Genomic DNA, 27667 nt, shown 5'->3' on the forward strand with positions numbered 1-27667 from the left:
TAGCCCCATTTGGAATTAAAGCAAAAACATGTGTTTTTTTAATAATAATAAAAAAAAAGACTCCAAAATTCTCACTACAGAGACACAGTGAACTAGGGGACTCTGCATCTCAGTGGCTAAGCTATATTCATGAGACAGATTGTATCTGTCCTTATTTATGGCAATTGTTATACTGTTACAATGTAATAACAAATGCCAGTGTATGGATTTTTTAAAATTTTTTTTAGATTTACTTATTTTATTTGTATGAGTCTTTACCTGCATGTATTTATGTGCACCATGTGTGTGTCTGGTACCGGAGGAAGTCAGAAGAGGCTGTGGGGCACCATGGAACTAGAGGTTTGGATAGTTGTGAGCCTCTGCTGGGACCCAAACTCCACCCCAATCCTCTGGAAGAACAAGTGCTCCAAACTGCCTGCTGAGCCATCTCACCAGCATCCAGTGTGTGGCTTTAAAGGGTGTGTGTTGTAGGCATTTTTACCACACATGAAAGATATGTCTAAACTCAAAGTAAAATAAAGAAGTGTCTTCTAACCATAGCTGTTGTGTGGACATTTCTCGCTGGTGAGAATAAGAGTGTGTGTGGGTTTGTTTATGCCTAGAATCCCAGTACATAAAAAGCTGAGGTAGGACTGTCAAGAATTCGAGGCCAACCTGAATGAAACCATTTATGTATGTATGTATGTATGCATTTATGTGTATGTACATATATATATATATATATATATATATATATATATGAACAAATAAGTTATGGTTTGCTTCTAATAACTAAGGTTTGAGAGTCGCAGAAAACACATAGAAACAAAATCTGTTCATTATTACCCTCATAAAATAACAGCGTGAGATTTTTAAGGGAAAAAAAAAAAGCGCTGCTTTTATGAAAAGAATCCCAGAAAGGCAAGTCACTAAAAAAACAAAGCCAAGTCAGCACGGTGGCACCTGTGCAGGCGTTAGGGACGAAAACAAGCAAAAATTGTTGTCTTAGTAAAGCCAAGATGCCAGGAACCAGCACCGGGGAAGGGCCGGGGAACTCGGGCTTTGACGACAGGCAGAATAAACCTGAACAAACCACAGCTTTGAGCGGACACGGGCTTCCCAAACGGCTGGAGCGCGCGGGGAGGCGTGTGCGCCTGCGCCGACCTCACGCATGCGCAGCCGCGGTCGTTCTCAGCATAGTGTACCGGTGGACTTGGAGGCAACCGGTTCTGGGACAGCAAGCCAGTAGGCCGGACAGCGCTTTGGGGACGCCAGGCTGAGTGTAAGTTTCTCCGGCGGCAGGGCAGAGCCTCAGGCGGTACTAGTTTCTTGTTGCTCACCCCTGGCCCAGATTAGAGGAGAACCAGGGGTTATACTCCCAAAGCACCCTTGTGGCTACACTGCTTTTAGTTCAGGCGCATCCAGAAGCTTGAGTGGCCACATGTGGTTGTCTGTTTGGACCTTTTCTTTCATGCTGGAATAAACTACAGAGTTAAACTTGACTTTCGCATCCGAATTTGGAAACTTCATAATAGCAAAGATCCTTTCAGTTGTCATTTCTGCACATGAGTAGGCTGCTGTGATTTATTTCACTAGGAATATAATAGCTGCGTCGAACAATGTATACGTTTTGTTTTTGTTAGAGGGCTCCAGTTCAGGAACACGTTCCCTCCATCCTTGCAGACTGGGCAAACCCTTTCGTGTGCCAACCTTAATCACTTCTTGGGCTCCAAATTTGCATTTCCTTTAAATTCAGTAGATTGAACGTTTCCTGTATTTAGTGATGAGTGCCTTTCTTTTTCTGGGAACTGCTTGTTAACTGTTCTTGCCCCAAACAAAACAGCTCAATTATTAGTGAAAGATACAGGACTTTCCTCTCCTGTTACCTGGTATAAACTGGCTTTGCTTGTGGCAATTTGGACATGTAGAAGTTTTAATTTCTGTGCAAATTTGTTAATACACTTAGCTTTATGTTTTAAAGGCCCTTTTCAAGTTTATGAAGCCATTCCTATATTTCTTGTAGTTTCTATCTTAATTTAAATCGACTAGGCTGAGAGAGAAAAACTGTTAGGCTGACTTCAAAACCAAGGTACTCTTACCTCAGACCCCTGAGTTTGGGGATTATAGGAGTGTGCTTCCAGCCAGGACTTCCTGGAACATGAAACAACAACAACCAAAGCCAGCAGTTGTGTGTGTGTGTGTGTGTGTGTGTGTGTGTGTACATGTGCCACAGGTGTTTGGGTGGAGGATGGAGGGCTGTTTGCAGGAGTCAATTCTCTGCTTTCACTGTGTGGATTTGAACTCAGGTTTTCAGGCTTACAGCAAGCACCTTTACCAACGGTACCGTTTTACCAGTTTCCCTGGAATGTATTTTAATAAGAATGCAAGAAAGATCCAACTGTTTTTCAAGCTCTAGCAAGTTGCCGTTTGTGTATGAGTGGCTTTCCTCCCTTCTCATTCTTTTCTTTTTCCTCTCTCCTTTTTTCCTTTTGAGACAGGATCTTGCTGTGTAGCCCACTTTAAATCCAGGATCTTCCTCTTCCCTTCCCAAGTGCTAGGCATGTGTCACTACATCCATCTGCTTCTTTCTTGGATTTGATATAACACCCTTAGTAGTTAGTATGTTTGGATTAATTTTGGAATTTTACTGAGAGAGATTGTTCAATTGGTAGTGTTTGCCTAGCATGCATGAGGCCTAAGGTTCTAGCTCCATATATATATATATATATATGTATATATATATATATATATATATGTGTGTGTGTGTGTGTGTGTGTGATATATATATATGTGTGTGTGTACATATATGTGTGTGTGCACATATATTTGTCATATTTATATGGCTTTTTAGAATTTGGGGTATATGTGTACATGCATGGGTGTTTGGAGAAAGTACTCCACTTGGTAGCCAAAGCTAATCTGGAACTTACTGTGTAACTGAGGTTGATGCGTTACTGCCAATCTTCCTGACTCAGCTTTCCAAGTGCAAGGACCAGAAGCAAGGTCACCACACCCAGCTGATTATTATATTCTGATAACTGATAATAAGGGGATCGATATTAATTGCTCAGAATTTGCACCATCATGCTCATTTCTATCTTTCCAAATACCTTGAACTTCAGCACTACTGAACCAGGTTCCAAAGATAAGTTATTTTAATGCTTTTACTGGGAACGCGTTGGACACTTTCGAATCCTAATCTGCATGCTCACTATTTTTATATGAATTAAAGATAAAGAACAAAAAAAGTTTGGTTTTTTTGTTGTTGTTGATGATGGTGGTGGTGATGGTGGTGTTCTCCTTCTCTTCTTCCTCCTCTTCCTTCCTCCTCTTCCCCCTCTTCTTTCTCCTACTATTCTAAGAAACTGATCATTTGAGCTTTGCTGTTTTTCTTTTGCTGCTATTCTTTGTTTTTGTTTGTGTGCTCGTTTTGTTGTGAGACAGGGTCTTACTGTGTACCCGGGCTGGCCTGCACTTACTCTCTAGCCCAGGTTCTTCTCAGCCCTTTGCAGTTCTCAGCAGCCTCCCGAGTGGTCAGATCATAGGCACACACAACCATTTTCAACTTGCAGTATTTTCTCTCCTTCTAGAGTAGTTGGCAGGTAGTATAAGGATTTCTCATGAGCATGGAAGTTAAGTTAATTGCCTTTTTTATTCAGTGTTTCCTCTTAAAGCTCAAATCTAGAATGCAATGCAGAAGAAATTCTTTCCTATCAGTTGCTGTGTTCCTCCCTAGGGTCAGAAATCCTTTGTATCAGTTGCTTTCCTCACCAATGAGTAAAACAATAAATAAATACATACATAATTAAAAAAATAAAATAAAATTAGGGTAACGGTGTTTATTACTTTGGCTCATGGTTTATTGGCATTAAGTCCATCATGGTGAGAAAGACATGGTGGCTGGGACTCCATTCTTGGTGGTGGAAGCTTGCATGTGGTTTCTTACATCTTGGTGGATCTGAAGCAGAAAGCCTGAACAGAAAGCAGAGAAATGGAGCAGGTGTCAGTGCTGGACCATAATGAAACCTTATGGCCCACTGTCCAGCTGTCCACTTCCTCTAAGTAGGCCCTTTCTCCTAAAGGTTCTACCCCAGTGTCCTAAAACAGCACCAGCCCTGGTGAGCAAGTAAGTATTCATTCAGACACAGGAGCCCATGGGAGATAGTTATATGCCAACCATGACACCCTTCTAAAAGATACAGTAGCCTTTTTAAAAATCATTTTAAAGTATATGTTTTAGATTCTATATATGTGCCTGTGTGTCTGTATGTGGCAGTGTGCCTGTGTCTTAATTCTGGACAGCTGTTGGTCACAAGACGGGTTTCAGTACTGCACATTAGTTTCAGTTACATTGTTTCTCTCCCTTTTAAAAAAAGATTTATGAGCTAGAAAGTGGTGGCTCAGGACTTTAATCCCAACACTCTGGAGGCAGAAGCAGTCATTTAAATCTCTGTGTGTCTGTACTCATGAATGCACGTGCCCATGGAGGTCAGAAGAGGTCATCTGGTCCCTTGGAGCTGGAGTTTCGAGTATTTGTCACCAGCCCCATGTGGGTTCTGGGTTATGACCTCTAGTCTCCTCTAAGAACATCTTAACCCTTGAGCCATCTCTCTGGCGCCTCTCCTTTTGTTTTGAACACTCCTGTGTATCCTTGCTGAATAGCAAACAAAGGAAACAGTAAGTATGTTTAGCCAGTGTTGTTGGATGCTTATATCTGTAGTCAGTACTGTCCATGCAGTTCTTACTTAGTAATCACAGCGACCCTGTACTAATACGTGGTTTTTTCCGATTTATAAGTTCATGGATTGAGAGTTGAAGTGGCTCTCCTAAAAGTCTACAGCTAACGTATGGCAGGATCTGGCCATAGAGAGTTGACTCCAGATGGTCTGTGTCTTTAATGTCTAAGCTTTTGAAAGGTCATGAAGTAGTGCTTCAGGTAAGACTCAGACGAAAGATGGAAAGACAGAGGACTGTGTGGTGTGAGCTGCTGTAAGGGAGTTAACTTAGTGCCTTGTTCTTAAGCCACCTGTCATGTCAAGGTAATTCCCACTTGGGTTCCTGGGGAAGACTGGGACAGAAGTAGAAAAGCCAGTAAGAATCTCTTTTATATGTTTTATGTCATATTTTTTCTTTTTACCAAGAATCAAATTTTTATATATATATATATGTATATATATATATATATGTACATACATATATATACATGTACATATATACATGTATATATATGTGTGTGTGTATATATATATAGATAGATAGATAGATACACATATATATATATATTTTTTTAAACTATGATAAGAAGACTATTAGGGCCAGGCACGGGTAGGAATATTTCTATTCTTATGTCTTACAAACTGATATTCTCTTTAAATTATAGTTCATAAACATGGTGCATTTATTAAGGAAAGTAGTGAGTAGACAACCTGGGAATTTTCTGTTTGAAGACAAAAATGCTGCATATATCTGGCGAGTTTAAGAGGAAGTGGATTAATCTTGCCTGAAGCCTGACCAGGCTCAAATGATTACTGAATAGGCTCAAGAGTGAATGATACTTATGGGAAGCTATAGGAGAGAATTACTTCTCTGTCACCACTCCCACAAGTTAAACTCTCAGTGGTTAGCATTCACTGAGTGTGGCTCCGGGAGGAAGAACTTGACTGGGAAGGCCTCTGGTGTGATTTCCCAGCATTCCTCTCACCCCCCAAAAGATGCTGGGTGGAGTTAGTAACCCAGAACTACTTCACCAGTACAAAGTACATTAGATATATGGCTGTTCACAGATAGAAAAGTTGGGGTAAAGCCAATGAAATATTTTTTAAATGATTACTTTTGGACTTTATTTGTGGTGTTCCTTAGTCAGTAATGATCACAGCTTATGTTATTCTACCTGCATTACCTAGTATGTAAAGAAAATCAATATAGCTTGATTACAATATAAGAATATACCCTAGATAACCATTTTATTTTCATCTTAATTCTGGACAGCTGTTGGTCACAAGACGGGTTTCAGTACTGCACATTAGTTTCAGTTACATTGTTTCTCTCCCTTTTTAAAAAAAGATTTATGAGCTAGAAAGTGGTGGCACAGGAGGCAACACTCTGGAGGCAAGAGCAGGCAAATCTGTGAGCTTGACGCCTGCTTGGTCTACAGAGTGAGTTCCAGGACAGCCAGGGCTACACAGAGGAATTCTGTCTTGAAGAATCCAAAAAAAGAAAAGAAGAGAAAAGAAAGAAAAAAGGTGTCCACCAAGACCTCAGACTGGGCCCTTCAGAGTGTCTTTTACATTTTTCTACCACTGTCATACCAGTGCTCAGGAGGCCAGCCTGGGCTAAATAGTGAGACTGTCACATAAACAGAATGGAGAGGCCCAGCACTCAGGAGGCAGGGGCAGTTGGATCTCTGAATTTAAAGCTACCTGGTCTACACAGGGAGCTCTCAGCCTGCCAAGGCTACATAGTGGCAATCACAAGCAGTTGGGGTTTTGGTTGGTTGGTTTGGTTTTCATTTGTTTGTTTTTAAACAGTTTACACACAGGACCTTAAGTATACTCGACCAAAAGTAAGTGCTCTTCTCCTGAGAGTTCCTTCCCTGCCTCACCCCTCTTGTGCACTGATCAGCAGTAGTGTTCAGAACATCAGCTCATCAAGGCCGGATATATTTTAGTTTTAGTTCCTAAGACTTCCACTTTGCGTGATACACACCTCACACTCAAAACTTCTTCACCCACTGAGTTCATTTCTCCAGGCTTTGAAAGGCTTTGCTGACTATAAAAGAGTGTGACAGGGTTTAAGAGTTAATTCCGAAACTGTGCCTTTTCCAAGTCGTTTTAGAATGTATTTATTAAAGAACATGTACAGTTAATCGAGGCAGCCTCAAGCATTCAGTTAATATGAATTTAATTAATAGAAACTAGCAGCTGGTCTCTAAAGTAACAAAACATTTTTCTTTTTTCCTTCAAGGTTTATCATGGCTTCCAGCCACACCGTGTTGATGCGACTGGTAGCCTCAGCATATTCTATTGCTCAGAAGGCAGGAACCATAGTCAGGTGTGTCATTGCTGAAGGAGACCTGGGCATCGTGCAGAAGGTACTGCAAATCCTGTCTGTTTCTGCAGTCATGTTTGTTCTTCATAGTAGGTAAAGATTGTCACGGTCTAGAGCAACTAACAATTACAATAATGTCGATCACAAGATCCTTAGTTTAGATACCTGCTTTAAAAATAACTCCAGACTTTATCTAAGATCTTTGTATATATGACTGGATCTTTTGACTGAAGTTTACTTCCAGAACAGATCCTGATCTATTTCATACAAAACCATGCAACCTTAGAACATGTGACGTGTTTGTGAAAATCCATGTTTAGATTAGTATTTATTTTATCCCAGAACTTGAGAGATAAAAACAAGAGGTTCAAAAGTTCAAGGTCAGCCTTGGCTATAGAGTGAGTTCAAGGCCAACCTGAGCTATGTGAGACCCTGCTTCAAGCCTACCTCCATTCTTACTCCCCACACCCCAAAATCAGGATGTCAAAGAGCAGCTTCAACATCCAGGGTAAACTGAGTGGGGCATAGAACAGCAATTGATCACTCAACAGACTTTTCTCTAAGGGAGCAAAGCTTGATTCTCTGGGGCTGGCACTACCTGTGACCAGCAAGAGACTCTGAACTCCTAGGGGTCTGGGGAGTAGGAAAAAAGACAAAAGATGGGAAAGAACTACACACACACACACACAAACACACACTTGGTAGATGAAGCAAGATAAGTTTCAACAACCTGACACATACATATGTACATGTTCACATATTGCATTGATGGAGCAAAGCTCCAACCAATCATATATATATATATATATATATATATATATATTGTGTGTGTGTGTGTGTACACATATATATATATGTAACACATATACATACATATATACACATACATACATACATACATATATACATATATATACACATACATATATATACATGTGTGTGTGTGTGTATATATATGCATATACATGTTTGGTGGATGGAGCACTTAACAACTTTATTTTTTTCCCACAGCTTATATATCCCAGGAAAATCTTTCCAGCAGTATAAAATTAACAATGTGATTGCATTCTGTTTTTCTTCTAATGAATGATTACAATGAATATATATAAGAAAAACATGTTCCCCTATTCTGTCACATAATCAAATGTTTTATGAAATAGGGATTAAAAAAAAAACAAACAATGTATTCCCAAGAACCTACATACATTTGTAACTAAGTAACTTGTTATAGATTAACAAAGTATAAGCAAGTAAGGTAAGTTTCTCAGCCGGTTTCTCTTTAATGGCAGACTGCAATTTGAAGTTACAAAGAAAGGATCAATTACTTTATTATTCATCTTAAAAAGTAATCTTACATAAATCTTAAAAGAATCCCAAATCTAAAACTTTTATATAAAAACAATCATTCATTTCTACTTTAAATCCTTAGGCTGCATTAATAATCTATTCGTTATCAAGTTTTTATTAAATTATATCAGGAAGCTAAGGGCAAAAATGGGTACAAGATCATCAGCCCAGCTTTAGCAAGAGGGTCGTGTCAGTGTCAGTCAGGCTGCTGTTATTGTTCCCTGACCAAACAACAACAACAACAATCCCTAGCTCAACTATTAAGAGTGTGACTTTCTAAGCTTCAGACTATTTGTTAAGATTTGACATGAGAGCCACTGGCAAAACCATCTTAACCTCACTTTACTCACAGTCTTCTCCAAATGCTCTCTAAGGGTGGTAGCCACTGCTAACTCTCTGCTTCTCTATGTTCTCTCCAAGGATGGTGACAGAATCATTAACCTGCTTCAGCAGCAATGCTTGAAAAAGATGAAGCACTCTAATTGTGAGAGTTAGTGATGTTTCCCAGAGAGGGGCTGGGCACCCCTTAGAATCTTCACACAACAATAGGTTAGAAAGGACATGAAGCCTGAGAAACAGCAAGCAGAGCGATCTGTACATAACAGCGTGAACATGAAGTCCTCGGCTTAGTCCTAGGGGTTCTCCCTCAGGGTTGGACTAAATCCATGGTTAGAATTCCATGAGTTCTAAAGCTGTTTTGCTGTTTCCCTTGCACAGCCCTCAGCAACAGGAATTCTTTCTAATACATTGAAGAATCACCTTCAGGATGTCTTGAGTTACAAGGATGAGTGCAAGCAAGTTAGAGGATACTCTTCCTACACTGACAGTAGTTTTAGCTTCACTTTGAAACAGTATAAATTTAGTTCTTTTTGTTTGATTGGTTGGTTGGTTGGTTTTGTTTTTGAGACAGAGTTTTGTGCTACATTGGCTGGCCTGGGACTTCTGGTGAACTTGGTGCTTCTGCTTTTCAAGTATGGGATTATAAAAAGTATATGGTACCCCACTGGTGTTTCCTGTCTTTTAGGCCATTTAAAGCAGGCTGGCGTTAAGAACCTTGTGAAAAAGTTTCTCAGAGAAGAAAATATTCCAAATAACATAAAAGCACCTTTGCAAACTTGACCTCCTGGGGAGCTGGGAATGTAGTTCAGTGGTAGTGCCTGCTCAGAGTGTGTCAGGTCATGTGTGATCTCCATCAGCCTGCTCAGTGTATGTCCGGTCATGTGTGATCTCCATCAGCCTGCTCAGTGTGTGTCGGGTCATGTGTGATCTCCATCAGCCTGCTCAGCGTGTGTCGGGTCATGTGTGATCTCCATCAGCCTGCTCAGTGTGTGTCGGGTCATGTGTGATCTCCATCAGCCTGCTCAGCGTATGTCAGGTCATGTGTGATCTCCATCAGCCTGCTCAGCGTATGTCGGGTCATGTGTGATCTCCATCAGCCTGCTCAGCATGTGTCGGATCATGTGTGATCTCCATCAGCCTGCTCAGCGTGTGTCGGGTCATGTGTGATCTCCATCAGCCTGCTCAGCGTGTGTCGGGTCATGTGTGATCTCCATCAGCCTGCTCAGTGTGTGTCGGGTCATGTGTGATCTCCATCAGCCTGCTCAGCGTGTGTCAGGTCATGTGTGATCTCCATCAGCCTGCTCAGTGTGTGTCAGGTCATGTGTGATCTCCATCAGCACTACACACACCCTGTTTCTAAACTGTGTTTATTTATTGACATACAGTTTCACACTACAGTGCAAGCTGATCTCAGATTCATGGCAGTCCTTCTGCCTCAGCCTTGCGTGTCCTGCTATTACAGTCATGCAATACCATCCAGCTTCACTTCTCAGTCTTAACTGCTGTTCATTCTCTGAGAAGCAGCAAGGGCTATCACTAGTTGATTCATTTGGGGTTAAGCTCTATGGATCTAAAATCTGGAAATATAGTGTAAATTATATGGCTACAGTAGACTTGGGAGTCGGAAGACTAATGATCCCTAATCGTATTTCTACTGAGACTTGCATTCTTTGTTACAGACCTCAGCCACCGACCTGCAGACCAAAGCAGACCGCTTGGTACAGATGAGCATATGCTCTTCCCTGGCACGGAAATTCCCGAAGCTGACAATTATAGGGGAAGAGGTGAGTGGTGCCATGCTGTGTAGATTCATAACAGACCTGCCACTGAGTCATGTGTTACAGTTAAGAGTCTTAGCATTGGCGCTAGTGTTTGAACACAAAGTGATCATGTTCCTTAGAGGAGATAATCTGACTTTATAATATTTTGGTCCACTTATAGGTTTAGTCTCCATTCCTAGTGATGGGAGCTATGTTCACCATTGTAATGAGTATGCTTTGAAACCATAAGATAAGCTCAATGGTAGAACATTGCCTAGTGTACGTGGGGCTGTAAGGTGGGAGCTGTCTCAGTAATAAAACCATGTGACTCACAGGTTTGAGTATGGTATTAGTCAGGTGCACAGATGAGTAATATTTTCTTCCTGCAGAGTACCTTCTAGCACCATGAAAATGGCCAGCAGGGAGATGTGTCCAAGTCTTTCTTCTCTGTCTCATGCAACCAAAGTGTGTGGTGTCATTAGCAGTAAGGTCTTATCATCTAATGCTAGTGGGCAACCAAGAAAAATGACAAGTGCCTATATTGTTTTAGGGACCACTAGGACCTCCCTAACCAACTTATAAGGAATTAGCACACACAGCATTTGGGGTTTTAATGAACCATGATTTCAAAGGGGAGCAGTTTTTAGGTATCTCCCTTACAACTTAAAAAAAAAAAAAATCCATCCTAGCTATTGTGAATAAAGTGACAATAAACAGATAAGTTAGTTCCCAACAGTGAGATGTCAGGTCTCTGGGCATGTGCGGGAATAGCTGGGTTACAGTAGTGCTGGACTATGGTAGTTCTGTTCTTAGTGTTTTAAGGAATCTCCACACCAGTTTCCATATTGGCTGCACTGGTTTCCCACCAACAATGAATAAGTTCCTCTTTTTCAACAACCTTACCAGCTTTTGATTTCACTCACTGTCTTTTGATTTCTTAAGGATAGCCATTCTGACAGGACAAGATGAAATCTCAAAGCAGCTTTAATTTGTATTTCTCTTTGTGCTAGTGATGTTGAACACTTTAAAATGTTTATTTTTCAATCCTATTACTTTTGAGTATTCTCTGTTCAGTTCTATAGCCCATTCTTGCTGTTATTTGTTGACACAGGGTCTCTTATTATCCCTGGCTGTGTAGATCAGAGTTACCTCAAAGCTCACAGAGATCCATCTACTTTTACCTCCAAGGTGCTGGGATTAAAAGCATTCAGATTTTTTTTTTTAAAGATTTATTTATTTTATTTATATAAGTACACTGTAACCATCTTCATACACCTGAAGAGGGCATCCAGTCCCATTACAGATGGTTGTGAGCCACCATGTGGTTGCTGGGAATTGAACTCAGCACCTCTGGAAGAGCAGTCAATGCTCTTAACAGCTGAGCCATCTTTCCAGCCTCCAGCCTGCAGATTTTTAAAGTTACTATTATTTAATTGTGTGTGTGTCTGTGTGTCTGTGTCTGATCTATGTATGTGGATGGATGTTTTGCTTGCCTGGATATTTCTACTGTACATGTGAGCCATTTACCTGTGGTGGCCAGAATAGGGCATCAGATTGCCTGGAACTGGATGGTTGTGAGCTGCCCTGTGGGTGCTGGAGTGCAAATCTGCATCCTCTGGAAGGGCAGCCATTGTTCTTACCTCTGTAACCAGCTCTCCAGCTCCTGGAGTTGATTCTTGTTCTAGCCAGGAGAGAAGGGTCAAATTTCATTCTTCTACATGTAGACATCCAGTTTTCCCAGCATCAGTCTTTGAGATGCTCTTTCTTTCTGTGTGTATTTTTGATGTCTTTTTAAAAAATCAGGTGGCTATAATTGTATGGTATTAGTCTAGGGTTTTCATTCTGTTGCACTGATCCACACGTCGGTTTGTTGTGGTAAATCTCCAACCCAAATAAGCCCAGGCAAAGAGAACACAACTCAATTAATATAAATACAATAATCTGCACGCCTAGATTGGGCAGATTTACCACTACACTACCATCTTCCCCAGCTATGAGATCCATAACTTGCAGTTTCTCCAGGCCATGTGCTTCTGCTCCACTTTCCTTCTACCTCCTGCTCCTCCTCTCCTCCTCTTCAAACTTTCAGCCCCACCTTTTCTTCTCCTGCCCAATCACCAGCCCTAGCCTTTGTTTTACAAATTAAAGTGAGAAAAAGGATCACAAGAAGTCACCTGTGTATGTGACTCACTCCTCATTTGCAGCCCCTCCCAGTAGAGCAGAATTAGCATCAAAATACAAGCAGGCCCAGGGCTAGCCACAACATGGGTTTTTGTGCTAGTACCATGCCTTTTGTTACCCTGGTTCTGTAGTATAATTTGAGACCAGATATGGTGATGCCTCTGGCATTGTTATTTTGGCTTGCTTTAGCTGTCTGGGCCATTTCTGTTTTACATCATTCTTTATACCAATCCATGAGCAGAGAGACCTTTCATTTACTGGTCTCTGCCTTGATTTCATTCTTTAAAGGTTTTTGGGTGTTTGTTTGTTTGTTTGTTTGTTTTGTTGTTGTTGTCTTTTTTGGGTTTCTCTGTGTAGTCCTGGCTGTCCTGGAACTCACTCTGTAGACCAGGCCGGCCTTGAACTCAGAAATCCACCTGCCTCTGCCTCCCAAGTGCTGGGATTAAAGGTGTGCCCCACCACTGCTCTGCAAAGTTTTTTGTCTTTTGAGACAGGGTCTCTTGCCTGGCCAGGAACTCAGTGTGTAGACCAGGCTGGCCTCAAGTTCACAGAGGTCTGCCTACCTCTGCCTCCTAAGTGCTGGGGTTTACGGCTCGTGGCACTGGGCCTGGGATTTTCTCTGATTTTAAAGTTTTCACTGTAGAGGTTCTTTACCTCCCTGCTTAGGTTTCTTCCTCTGAGGTGTTTTGTTTACTGAGGCTGCTTGCTATAAATGGGATTGTTCTCTGATTTCTTCTTCAGCTTGTTTGCCATTGGTATAAAAAAGCATCCCATGTTTGTATCCTGACACTGCAGAAAGTGTTAGTAATTCTAGGAGCTTTCTGAGACTTTAGGGTCTCCCAGGTAAAGCCTTGTATTCTCTGTAGATAGGAACATGCTGACTTCTTCATTTCCTAGCTAGATTCCTTTCCTATCTTGTTCGTATTGTTTTAGCTAAGACTAAAACACCAATTAGATGGCCCTGTCTCTTTTCTAGTTTTAATGTTGGTATTTGTTTGGCAGGGTCTCATTATTTAGCCCAGGTTGGCCTTGTAGCCAAGGCTAGCCTTGAATTCTTCCTGCTTCATCCAACCAAGTACTGGGATTACCAGTACACTGGGCTTTATAAAAAGGGTTTTGTTTTTGTTGCTGTTTTTATGTCTTTTTTTTCTCTGCACTCACATTGCCCTTCTGGGGTGCTGAAGATCATACCCAGAGCCTTGTGGATGCTGGGCAACTGTCCACCACTGAGCTGCATCCCAAGCCCCTGGTGGAACTCAACTCCCAAGTTCATACCCACTGCCTCAGCCTCTAAAGGAAAGTGGGGAAACAGAAATATGTAAAAGAAAACAGATTTATTTACAATTTTAGGTAAACAGGGATGAGGAAAAAGGTTTTGGGTTCCTTCTAGATGTTCCTGAATCAGGGTTTAAATGTAGCCAGGACCCAGCTGTATGGCTGTCATCACAACTATGAGACTTTCTGTGAGGATGCCATTCTTGGTGCCCACACTTCAGACTCAGGACGGAAGCTTCTAGGCAAATCCTGGCTGCTCACCTCATCTCCTCCAGCTCCTGGTAGTCTTAGACTAGGTTTGCTATCAAAGCTCTAAACGTAAGAGGCAAACAGAAGTGGCTGGGAATAGTTGCTGTGTATCCTGTTAGGGACAAGATGCCTTGTGGGAACAAACAGCTTCAGGAGTGTCACCTTGTCTCTGCTCCAGGACCTGCCTCCTGGGGAAGTGGATCAAGAGCTGATTGAAGACGGGCAATGGGAGGAGATCCTGAAGCAGCCGTGCCCATCGCAGTACAGCGCTATTAGGGAGGAAGATGTAAGGTCCATCTGCATGCTTTGTACTCTTACTCTGGGACTGCTGCCACTGGGAAGGAAATGCAGTTTGTCCATAGGACACAAATGTGTGGTTACAAAATAGGGGCAGCCAGTCACCGAGTCTGCCAGAGCCAGCAGAAGTAGCAGGAACCACATAGATGTGTAACCAACCGACCCTCAGCTCAATGTCTTCTGCAGATTTCCTCTGTCTTCTGAAACCATTATTAAAAGTAGTTTTAATACGAGTCTTAGCTGTTAGGTAGATTTGTTAAGAAAGCATTGTGTAGGCAGTGGGGCTGGTCATTTCTGAAAATCATAGACATCTTGTCAGTTGGACTGGAGAGATGGGTTAGCAGTTCGGAGCACTGGCTGCTGTTGGTGAGGATCCATGCAGCTCTCAGCAACCACACTGGGTGGCTAGCAGCTGCCTGTTCCTTCAGCTCCAGGGATCCTGGTTTTAAATTACTCAACATCGCATTTACAGAATAATTACTATGAGGGCTAAATTCTGATCTGTGAGAAGAAGGATAAAAGGATAACAAAACATGACATCAGAATCCACCACTGTACTGAGAGTGTATGAAAGGATATTCTGAATCATGTTAAGTCCTAAGCCAGACGGATTTCTCCGTTAGTCTAGCACCCAGTTTATAAACATTCCATTTTCCTAGGTTACTGGGATTTGTGTCCTTAATCAGCATAGACAGGCCAAGCTTGGTGGCATGTACCTATAGTCCTAGCACTTGGAGGCAGGGGCAGGTGATCTGTGGGTTTGAGGCCAGCCTTGTCTGTGTAGTGAGTTCCAGGACAGTCAGGGCTATGTAGAGAGATTCTGTCTTAAAAACACCAAAAAAAAAAAAAAAAAAAAAGAAAAGAAAAATTAAACTAAAAAAAATCACCACTTACTTATTTATATGTAAATGAGTAACAACTTTACATTGTTCAAACTATTCTTAGTGCCTTATGGAAATTTTTCCCTGTAGTGCCATCTAGAGCTAAGTTAGATCATGACTTTGTGCTTAATGTTCAAGTCAGCTTACAGTGGACAGTTACCAGCTAAGTATTGTAAAACTTGCAAGGGTTCTTAAGTCAGTCTTTTGTTTACTTTGAAAGGACTTTCTCCATGATTATGAAGCTTTTTTTGACAATTACAAAGCTGACGATGTTGCCTTAAGCCTTCCATGATAATGTGTTCAGACATCTTAAAAGGAGTGTTTTTAATCTAATTCTCTGAATTTTACATACTTACTATTGATATTTCCTATTTTCCCCCCCGTTTTTGTTTTGCAGCTTGTGGTTTGGGTTGACCCCTTAGATGGTACCAAGGAATACACTGAAGGTCAGTGTCCCCATTCACATGTCCTGTACGGAGGCAAGGCTGTGAAGTACAGTGTGCTGTTCTGTGTCAGATGGAATGTTGCTGCTGTCTTCTGTCGTCATCCATGAACAGTAACTGGAAGAGTTCATCTTCAGTGACCTCCTCACATACTCTACCAGCTCCAGTTCTGAGGCCCCCTCATGGAAAATCATAGTTTTAACTGTCTTCCTTGAGGGACTGTGCTAAACCTATGTTTTACTGGGCTAAAGAAATGCTCTATCACACCCTGGTCCCATAGCATCCCCTCAGCTGAGATTGTCAAGGGTCAGAAAAACCAGAGAGCACTGAGTTAAAACCAAAGGCATAAAAGTCAGGAGGAGTTGTGTGATAGCTCACACCTGTAATCTCAGCAAAGTGAGGCAGAGGGACTGTTCTGAGTTTGAGGCCATCTTGAGTGATGTACATGGTAAGTTCTCGGTCAGCCTGGGTTAGAGAAAGACCTTTTCAAGGCAAGACAGAACATTAGTCAGAAGCACCCAGTCTCAGAGCCAGACTTCAGCTTTTAAAAGCCTAGAGTTGTAGTTTTGAAATAAACATTTGCATCAAGAACTTGTGAAGCTAAGACAGGAAGACTGTGAGGTCAACCTGGCCTTCATAGTGAGTTCCAGGTCAGCCTGAGATAAAGGGACAGTGTGAGGCCAGAAGACCCCAGAAAGACCTCTACAGCGTTTCTTGGCCCTTGGAGGAGATAGAGTGACTGAGTGTGTATATGTGTGTGTATATTCTGTGAGAGTACATGTGTGCAACATTCATATGTACTGTGAGGATGTGTGAGAGGCAGTGTGTTCACATGTGTGTGCTCATAATCATGTGTGTGAGTATGACTCATGCATATGTACTCTGGGGTGTGTACATATGTACTTTGTGTGTGAGAGAGACACATACATGTACTGTGTGTGCTGAAAACATCTCTAAAGCCCATTGGGAAATAGGAACTCTACTCTAGAGCTTTGATTAACCACTGGTTCAGGGAAGGAGAGTCCTGCATGTTACAGATCACCACTGTCACATGTTATGATCCAGTGCCATGTGATGATCTCTAGTCCCAAGGCTGAAAAGTAAGTCTGGGGAGGAACTCAGTAGTAGTAGTCTGGTCCTGAAGATCAGAGCACACTGGATAGCATAGAAGGAGCAGGAGACATCTAGTAACAGCTTTGCCACTGTCGCTTTAATGGGTTTGCAAACCACTAAGGACAGTGTGGTCGTGGTTATCAATTCAGTTTAGTGGCCATAATCCCACTTCTGTCGCTGTCCAGTTTTCTTAGGCCTTATGCACTGGCCTCAAGTAGAGTTGTCCAGAGTGAATCATTGTAAATCCCTTACCTTTACTGCAAACATGACTAGCATTCAGGTGTGGTGCACACACCTTTAATCTTAGCACCAGGAAGGCAGAGGCAGCTGGATCTCTGAGTTTGAGGTCAGCCTGGTCTACAGAGCAAGTTACAGGGCTACACAGGGAAACTGCCTGGAAAAACCAAAAACGATGATGATGGTGGTGGTGGTGGTGGTGGTGGTGAGGAGGAGGAGGAAGAGGAGGAGGAGGAGGAGGAGGAGGAGGAGGAGGAGGAGGAGGAGGAGGAGGAGGAGGAGGAAATTAGCAGCTGTTGTTTGATGTATTGGTGGTAAACAAGAACCTGAGAGAGTGACTTTCTTCTCTCCTTCATAGGTCTTCTTGACAATGTAACAGTTCTCATTGGGATTGCTTATGAAGGAAAGGCCATTGCAGGCATCATCAACCAGCCATATTACAACTACCAGGTATTGCTACCAATGACACAAGAGTGTTAGATACATTAAGGTCTAATGAGGCCAGATGCCATCCAGTCCAGTTGTCATCTCTCCCATTTGCACAAGCAGCCACTTGGGGACAGGCTTCTCGGGGTACAGATTCCCAGGCTGCTGGGAATTCACCTATTAGACTAGAGCTCTCTGAAGGTACTGGGGCCAGGAATATAGATGTGGGTAAATAGACTATGTGTACTGACCTGTTAAATATGTATAATTCAATTGCAGTAGTTCTGAAGTTACCCATTTGGTTCTTGATTTGCATGGTCATCAAGACACCTGGCTTACAGGTAGTTCTTGAAGCACATTTGAAGAAGCAAACCACATCAACAACGCAGAGCTGCTGGCCTGTTGCCTCCCAAGGAATACTGAGTATCACCTGAGGCACTGTCAGTCCCGGCAGCCAGCTAGCGATGCTTGTCGTCCCTTCTTCTTTCTGTGTTTCTTCCAACCTGCTTTGACTTGCTGCTGTGCTTCAGAGACACTGTCTCCTTTAGATACAAGAGATTAGTAAAATTTCAGAGCAAGAATATATCATTGAATTTTAAAAGAAATCATTGAAGTAAAATATTTAGAGTTTTCATATTAGTGTGGAAGTTGATGGGAAACAAACTAAGCAGAGTGGGGGCTATCACTTCTGAGTTTCTGATTCATAGTTGTTTAGTTGTAACTAAATTTATTAGTAACCTGCTGCTTATATGATTAGGAATTTGATTTATTTCTTGGGGTTTCCCAGAATGGCTCTGCACTGTTAGGCAAGTCAGACTGAAGTGCTCAGGTATCAGTCCTTACAGTGTGGCTCTGCTGTCTGCAGTGGTACACGTGGGCGCAGGTTTGTAGTTTAACAATAGTCCTTAAAAGAAGAGAAAAGGTATGTATGGCCCCCTTCATCTAAAGTAGAGATGTATGTACTTAGGAATTGTTAATGATTTTCATCCCTTATGTCTGAGACCGGAAAACTTGTATTCATTTTCCACAGAACAATGACAAGGAGAAGCTCAGGGAGCACAGGAATGAAGCAAAGGTGAGACACAGCTAGCGCTGTTTCCAGGTCTAGCGAGGAAAGAGGCAGGCGCCGTGGCCCCCAGTCTGTCCTGGGAACCAGCTCATTCCCTCCTGCTCTGGGCCTCTCCTTCCTTCTCCTAGTGCTGTATTCTCTCACCCTTTCTGCCCTCGGTGTGCCTTATTGTGTGTTGCAACAAGTACAAGCTGAACGTTGGCTGCTGGTGTCTAAGGTTGGCTGTGCATAGTCATCAGAGTAGCCGGAGTGTATCAGGCACTCGCTGTGATTCACAGGTGTCAGCTCCTGTAATACACACCACATAGCTATGCATAGTAAAGAAAGGGACACTATGGGATCTGCTGATGCTGGCTGTAATCTCAGACCCTCAAGAAGCTGAGACCAGACATTGTAAGTTCAGGGGAGTCCTGGGCAACAGAACGAGCTCAAGACCAGCCAACAACTAAGTGAGACCGTCACAAAGTAAATGTAAAAGAAGGCTGGGGGTGTGGCTCAGCGCAGTCGAGTGCTCAGAATTCTGCTTCTACCTCCTTTAATGTTGAATTAAAGCCTCCTGAGCGTCTAGAGCTACCATGTAGCCCATGGGAACTTGCCAGACTCCAGGTTTACAGTATAGTCTAGAGGAAAGAGAGGAAGCACACTGACATTCCAAGCAGCTAATCGTTGGTTTTGGTTCTTCTGTTGCCCCATGGCAGGAGCACAGTCAGTCATTGGTCTTCTCAGAGAATGCCTCCCCCATGAAGAGCCTTCCCACCCGGGTCTGTTTCCCATAACTAGAAAGTGCAGATGTATAAAGGCCTGGCATTTCCTTCTGCCCTGGGGACACACAGAGAGCTGCCTGAGTTCTAGTGTTCTCAGTCACAGCAGGGCTATCACCTAGGTCACTGCAGCCCATGTCCCTTCTGTCCACACTGTTGCCTTCTGTAGATGCTGATCCCACACACATTCCTTGTCAGCCATCCCCCAGCCCAGACTCTGTTTCCCAGAACACACAGCCTATAGCATGAACCTATTTTGCCCTGCAAGCACCAGTGTACTTCCCTAGGATAAAGGAGCAATGGCTTTGAAAACATTTGGACAAGTCAGCTAGGGTTCCCCATGTCTGCTTTGATTGGCACAGTGACACTAACCTGAAGTCCCACCTCCTTGGGAGGTGGGAGTGGGAGAATCATTTCAAGGTCATCCAGAGCAATGGAGTGAGACAACCCACCCACCCCCCCCCCCCCCCATCTCAAAAACAATGCACGGCAAAAGCAGAACTGCTTTTCAGAACTGCAGAGCTGGCTCAGCACTTGGGAGCACTTGCTGCTCTTGCAGATGACCCAGGTTGGGTTACCAGACCCACGTGGCTGCTCACAGCTATCTGGAACTCGAGTTCAAGCACATATGGTGCACAAAAGTACGAACACTCATACACATTAATTAAAGAGAAGTCTTTTCGAGGCCAGCCTGGACTGTGTGGTTCTAGGTCCGCTGTGGCTGCATAGTGAGGCTGACTCCAGAAATAAAATGCAGCAAATGAGCTGGACTCTGACAGGAGCTTCCAGCCTCCTCAGTCAGTTTGCTAACTGACCCCAAGTCTCCTTGTTAACAATAATGGTATCTACTTCTGGGGTTGCTCTGAGGCTCAGATGCACTGATACACACATAAAGAATTTAGTGTGGCCAGGCGGTGGTGGCACATGCCTTTAATCCCAGCACTTGGGAGGCAGAGGCAGGCAGATTTCTGAGTTTGAGGCCAGCCTGGTCTACAGAGTGAGGTCCAGGATAGCCAGGGCTACACAGAGAAACCCTGTCTCGAAAAAAAAAAAAAACAAAAAAAAAACAAAAAAAAAAAAAAAACAAAAAAAAAGAACTTAGTGTGGTTCTAACACAGCCATGTCAAGTGAGCCTGTCCTCACTGTGCGCTGCCCAAACTAGGATGATCCTGGGTTGAGTTGTTGTGTTAGTATCAATTTTACAAAATAGTAGAATATGTTTTCTACATGAAATATTTATTTAGCAATGTGATTGAAAGGTCTTTGAGCTCCACAGAGGAGAACTCAGATTCTAAGGTTGTATTGTCCCTGCCATTCTATCAGAGAAATTATCATTAAAACCTTAGCCTTGTTTTCTCTGTCCATGGCTTCATCGAAGTGCAGCCTCCCTTAGGTGACATGGTTCCTATTGTCCCTTGAATAAGGAAAGTATGGATCAGTACATAGTCCCACATCCTGGAACGCTGCTATCTTTTAGAAGTGGCCATTTTCAGTTTCACAGACAGATCAGTGGATGATTTCAAAAGAAATAGCAGTCCAATTATGAAGGCCACTTTCCTTAGGATTTTTAAAAAACTATTGACCAAAGCAGTAATCAAATTATTGTCAAGACAAATTATTTGTCTATTTATTGTCCTTATATTATATACAATTGTGTGTTTTTAATTTTTGAAACTAAAAAATATGTCCTATATTGCAAACTTGGTAACTTCAACTAAGTATACCTGGCTGACTGTTCCCTTTGTGACTGACATCTTTCCCCAGTGACAGTGAACTTTGTTGTCATCTCACACAGGCGGGACCTGACGCTGTGCTGGGCAGGACCATCTGGGGAGTTCTGGGTTTGGGTGCTTTTGGGTTTCAGCTGAAAGAAGCACCTGCTGGGAAGCACATCATCACAACCACCAGATCCCATAGCAACAAGCTGGTCACAGACTGTGTTTCGGCCATGAACCCTGACAACGTGCTTCGAGTGGGCGGAGCAGGAAACAAGGTACAGAGAAGATGTGCCATTGGCTATGAAGTATACTGTCACTGAATGAAATGCTGAGCTTATAAAAGTGTGAAGTAAACTGAGCCTGGTGGTGCAGACCTGTCACCACAGCTCCTCAGGAGGCCAAAGCAGGAGGACCAAAGGTTAGAGCCAGCCTGGGCAACTTAGTAAGACCATCTCAAAATAAAAACTGCAAAAAGAACTGGGGACAATGCTCTTTGGCAGGGCATTTGCCTAGCAGCTTTGAGTCCCTGAGTTCAATCTCCAGCACACATACACAGAGGAAGTAAAATAAAAGTGGAAAAGAATTTACCTGTTACATAGTTTGCTACTGATATCACATTTAAAATTACAGAAAGGGGTAAGGTATGTCTCAGTTGTACAACATGAAATTTAGCATGAACAAAACAGAGGGTTGGAACCCAACATGGAAAAAAAAAAGAGTTATCTCTTTCAAATGAGATAACACCATATTGCTTGTCAAGGAGCTTAGCCCCCAAGAGCTCTCCTGGATTCTTTCTAGACCTGTCTTCTACAGACTCTGAGCATGGGCCTGCCTCTGCCCTTTCTGCTCTTCTTCCATTCTCTCAGCCCAGCTTCCAGCCTCCTCAGAGTATCATGAATTGGGACACAATTCGACCTACCCCATACCCTTGATCTCTTTCTCTCATTGTACCCTGGCGTCATGATGTTATCCTGGTGATACCACTCAGCCCCTCAGACTCATCACGTCCAGATGGAGCCAGTCACCCTTCCATTTGCACCCCATGTGCTACTTGAGTGACATCTCCATTTTCATAATTATACCAGCCAGATACTGAGTCTTCTTCCTTCTGTACACCCCATCAACCTACCTGCGCACTTAGTCTCTCCCTGAAACCTCTCCCTTTGCCTACCTAAGTGGCCAGTTGAAACTTGCCATCATCCTTCAGAGTACTAATACAGCTTCCTCCAAAAGTGGTCCAGTTCTTCACAGATACCAGTAAACAGCAGCCAAGTGTGGCGCTGCACGCCAGCAGTCCTGACACTGGAGACAAAGGGACAGGAGGAACAGGAACTCTAGGCTGCCTAAAAATCAAGTTTGCGGCCCACCTTGGGCTACAGGAGCCTCTGTCTCAAAGAAACCAAATAATACCGATCAATAGTAACGATGCATAATTTAGCATGGGAAGAGCAGTAGATAGGGCCCAAAGCCCCTGGAAGAACTTGTTGGACTGGTCAGTGCCACCCAGCTGCTGGACTTGTCCACTGTGGTACTAGTGAATATTTCTCTATTACTAAGTATTGGTCAGTTGTTTTTAGAAATTTAAAAGAAGGACTTGTCCAATAGTGAGTATTTGTATCCTTAAGAAACCCCAGTGAATAAGGAGCCTTGATCTCACTTGGGCTATGGATTGTGGCTTATTTGATTATATTTCCTCCCCTGTGGATACCATGGACTATTATGCACCTGTTTTATTTCTTTATAACACTGGTATCATTTAACCTGTATAGGGCTTTGATCTAAGTCTGACTGGAATTGATGAAATGTCTTTAATTGACACAAGCAGTTTTTCTTTCAGGCAGCTCAGCCATTACATGATGGGTGATAATTGATATTTTTAACCTTACAGATTATCCAGCTGATTGAAGGCAAAGCCTCTGCCTATGTATTTGCAAGTCCTGGATGTAAGAAATGGGACACTTGTGCCCCAGAAGTTATCTTACATGCTGTGGGAGGTTAGTCCATTTGATCTTGGAGAATGTGGCTTTTGTATTGCACGCAGGCATTGTTTCAGCACTGGGTTTGTTTTTTTTTTTTTTTTTTTTTTTTTTTTGTCATTTTATGCGCGTGGGTGCTTTCTCTGCATATATGCCTGTACATGTAGACATACATGCACATGAATGTGTACCGCATGCATGCCTGGTGCTCTTGTCTAGAAGAGGTGTCAGACAGACAGTTGTAAGCCTCCATGTGGTTACTAAGAAGCAAACGCACATGCTCTGAGGGAGTAGCCCACGGATGGGTTTAATTGCTGAACCATCTCTTCAGCCCTCAATTAGCATTCTTTACCTAGACTCCCAGGGTGCAAAGGTTGCAGGGAAGCCTGATATGATCCCGTCCACCATTCTTAACTCGGCAAGGAACATTTTCAACTAACTTAATGTTCTTTATATTGTTTGGGAAGAACAGATTATTCATTCAGTTATTTTAGCTCTGATTTTGTTGTTTTTGCTGTTTGTTTGTTTGTTTGTTTGTTTTATTAAGACAAGGTCTCACCGTATCCCTGGCTGCCCTGGAGCTCATTATGAAATCTAAGCTCAAAACTTCAGAGCACTTTCCAGAGAACATGAATTCAGTTCCCAGCTGTCTGGTGATTTACAGTTACCTGTAGCTCTAGCTTTGAGATGCCCTCTTTAAACTTTTGATGGCATACAAACATGAGACGGGGTGGGGGGGGTGGGGGGGGAGAGGTTTTAAAAAGATAACTTTAAGAATTAGAAAACAGGTGATGGGTTAGGGTTATAGCTCAGAGGGAGAGTGCCTGGCCAGCATGTGTGAGGCCCAAGTTGTATGTTATCTTAACACAAGCTAGAGTATTCTGAGAGAAGGGAACCTCAGGAGGAAATGCCTCCAGAAGATTGGGCTATAAGCACGCCTGTGGGGCATTTTCTTAATTAGTGATGGGAGAGGAACCAGCCCATTGTGAGTAGTGATACCCTCACTTGTGGTCCTTGGTTTTATGAGAAAGCAGGCTGAGCAAGCTAACAAGCAGCACTCGGCTCTGCATCAGCTCCTGCCTCCAGAGATTCCTGCTTTGAGTTCCCACCTTTGATTTTCTCAGTGAACTGTGATTGAAGATAAATAAGCCAAAGAAACCCTTTCCTCCCCAAGTTGCATTTGGTCTTGGTATTTCGTCAAAACAATAACCATGACTAGAACAGACAGACAGAAAAACGTTTTTGGAAAGTATACCCTATAATAAGAGAAGCTGATACCAAGAAATTCAACTATGTGGCTGGAGAGATGGCTCGGTGGTTAAAAGAATGACTGTTCTTACAGAGGACTCAGGTTCAGACCCCAGCATCCATAGTGGCTCACAACCATCTGTAAATTCCAGTTCCAGTGGATCTGGTGCCCTCATCTGACTTCTAAGGGCCCTAGGCACTCATGTGTTCCACAATACACACATGCAGGCAAAACCCTGTATATATATAATAAATCTTCATTTTTTTATTAACTTTAACTCTAATAAATCTTTTTTGTTTGTTTTGGGGGGGTTGTTTGGTTTATTTGTTTTTTCAAGAGAGGATTTCTTTGTGTAGCCCTGGCTGTCCTGGAACTCACTCTGTAGACCAGGCTGTCTTTGAACTCAGAGATCCTCCTGCCTCTGCCTCCCAAGTGCTGGGATTAAAGGCCTGTACCACCACCACCAGTAATAAATAAATCTTACAAAAAAAAATAAGAACGTCATACAGACATGAGAGCGCAGGGCTCAGTGGAAGGGCTCACATTTGGCTACTGCATACGGGAGGCACTGGCTTCAATCTCTAGTTCCAAAGACTGGGGAAAGGACAAGGACATTAGGGTGAAATAGGCCTGTAATCCTAGAACTCCTGAGGCACAGGCAAGATCATGGCAAGTTCCAAGCCAGCCAGGGCTTTATAGTGTATAGTGTGATCTTAAATCAAGCCTGGACAACTTAGACTTTTTCTCAAAAATAAAAACAAAAACAGAAGGCTGGGAACATAGCTTCATGGTAGAGTGCTTGCCGGGTGTGGACGATATAGGTTCAATTCCCCATACAAACATTCTACAAACTCACTTAAGAATAGAGTGGCTTAGGATATAGTTCAGGAGTAAAACACATGCTTAGTGTGAGCCCTGGGGTTCAGTTCTCTCCCATCCTGTCCCCCAAAGAAAAGCCCTTGAAACATCCTGATCCAACTGTCCACTGACTTTGTGTGATGTTCTTCTGCAGGGAAGTTGACAGACATCCACGGGAATGCCCTGCAGTACAACAAGGAGGTAAAACACATGAACTCTGCCGGAGTCCTGGCTGCACTGCGAAACTATGAGTACTATGCAAGCCGCGTTCCAGAGTCGGTCAAAAGTGCACTCATTCCCTGAAGAGGTCTCACTTACTCATCCAGGGACCTCGGTTCAAAGGAACATATCGTAGAACTGATTAACTGGTTGAACAATTAGAGCTCCACCTAATTCATCATTAATCAGTGATTTATCAGTAGTTATGGAAAGAAGATGGAATTAAAATTTTTTCTTCATATTGTCTAATACCCTGAAGACTTAGGTATATAATAAGATTATCGTTTCTCCTGCCTAAAAAAAATTAGTCAGGTTGTGGTTGCACTTACAGTAGTCATAGCTATTCTAGTGGTTGAGCTAGAAGGATTGCTTGACCTAGGGCCTTGGGACTAGCCTCCATTACATAGTAAGACACGGCCTAAAATCAAAGAAGAAAAACAAAAAAAAAAAAATGTACTTTTTCTAATTAGCTAACTAGACCCATTGTGGGAGGAGGGTGGAGTTTGGGTTTTTTTTGAGACAGGGTTTCTCTGTGTAGTCTTAGCTTGTCCTGGAATTCACTGTGTAGACGAAGGTAGCCTTGAACTCAGTGATTCTCCTGCCTCTACCTCCTGAGTGCAGGAATTAAGACTTGCCCCACCACACCTGGCTCAAATGTTACTGTTTTTAAGTGAAGAAATGAAAAAGGGTTAGTTCCAAATGACTGTCCAAGCCATTTGTACAATCAACATTCCTGCTGATAAACTAGATTTCTTCAGGGCACAGAATCTTAAGTTACTCCAGAGTTTCAGTTTTGGGGGTTTTTTTTTCACAGTAATTTTTAAAATTTCTTATTCCAAGTAAGGATGCATATAATGATATTATTTATGTTGATAGATTCATGGGGAAAGTGTCTTTATAATACATAGTCCTATCTCCATATTATATATCAGATTTTTTTCAAAAGTATTTGAAAATTATAAATACTGTGAGGATTAATTTATTCTTTTGTCATTAAAATCTTTCATTGGAAAGTTGGGTAATTGTCTGTATTTCTTCCCCTGAGAGAATATACATTCAGCTTGATTGTCACCTTCAGTAGACTGAGAAGCCCTACCTACATCAGGAAACAGGGTTTCCAGGAAAGATGAGCTAAGCTGGAAGCAAGGGGTGGGCAGCACCATCCCCTACGCTGGAGCCTGGATGGAGTGAAAGGGGATGGAGAAAACCAAGTGGCGCTGGTTCTGTTTCTGCTGCTTGGTTGCCTTAAGGTGGAGAGATGGTCTGTCCACCGTCCCTCCTGGCAGCCCCACCCCCAGCCTCCTTGAAATCTTTCTCTCTGGCACTTGTCACAGCAGTCTTCTTTAAATGTAATGTTCATTAATCTTTGGGTATTTCATTCAGGCAAAGGTCTGTTTTGAACATAATCACCACTCCCTCCTACAACCACATTCTACTCTTCCTGTAACTTCTCCCAGATCCACCCCACCTCTCACCACTTCCCAACCTGTTGTTCTTTTCTTAAAATAACTACCAAGTCCAGTTTATGCTGACCATTTACTCTGCTAAGTGGCCATCCACCGGAGTGTAGTTGGCCTACCAGAAACTGCACCCTTAAAGAAAGCTAGCTCTTACTCACCCAGAAGCCACAAGTGTCAGTAGCCCCTGAGATAGTGGTGGGTGCTCATGAGCCCCTCCCCTGCCAAGCTGGAATGTTAACAGGCTTGATCTTGGCTTTGTTGGAGCCTGCGGCAACCTCAGCTACTGTGAGCTCATGAGTGCATAGGTCCTGTTTGACCCTGATACTCCCTGGCCTCTGACTGTTCCAACCTTTAACAAAAGCCCTAAGACACTCTACTAGTCTGGTATTTTATAGTATTTGCACAGTTTTTTTCAGTTGTGGATATTGTACACAGGCCTTTGTACATACCAGTCCAATGCTCTGCCAGCTAAGTTACATCCTCCCCAACTGGCGTTTGGTTTTGTTTTTGGGTTGTTTTGTTTTGTTTTTTACTGTTTTTGTCTCTGTCTGCTCCTTTGGATGCAGCAAGGAGAATGCACTCAGAATGTTTAAGGCCCTGGGTTTAATTACTAGATCAGCAGTTCCCAAAACAACTGCATGACAGAATCACCTGAGAATGTTTTTTCATTGCACTAATTCTGATTGATTGATTGATTGACTGACTGACTGACTGATAGGCCAGTTAATTTTGATTTTGCTTTAAGAAGGCTGCTTTGGGGCTTAAGCACTGACTGCCCTTCCA

General features: G+C 42.7%; 1 protein-coding gene across 2 annotated transcripts; it reads left to right on the forward strand.

Moving 5' to 3' along the window:
- Positions 1-1124: 1124 nt before the first annotated feature.
- Bpnt1 (3'(2'), 5'-bisphosphate nucleotidase 1) lies at positions 1125-26441 on the forward strand. 2 transcript variants are annotated; one of them, XM_034513610.2, is made up of 10 exons: positions 1125-1261; positions 6943-7069; positions 10392-10496; positions 14356-14463; positions 15753-15801; positions 17507-17598; positions 18605-18649; positions 21200-21397; positions 23011-23116; positions 25360-26441. In XM_034513610.2, exons 2-10 carry the CDS (start codon positions 6950-6952, stop codon positions 25506-25508), a joined length of 972 nt encoding a protein of 323 aa, XP_034369501.1. In that variant the 5' UTR covers positions 1125-1261; positions 6943-6949; the 3' UTR covers positions 25509-26441. The 2 variants fall into 2 exon arrangements, with proteins under 2 accessions (XP_034369501.1, XP_034369502.1); XM_034513611.2 differs by lacking the exon at positions 18605-18649.
- The last annotated feature ends 1226 nt before the right edge of the window (positions 26442-27667 follow it).

The sequence above is a fragment of the Arvicanthis niloticus genome, chromosome 10, assembly GCF_011762505.2.
Source record: "Arvicanthis niloticus isolate mArvNil1 chromosome 10, mArvNil1.pat.X, whole genome shotgun sequence".
In the NCBI taxonomy this organism is placed as follows: Eukaryota; Metazoa; Chordata; class Mammalia; order Rodentia; family Muridae; genus Arvicanthis; species Arvicanthis niloticus.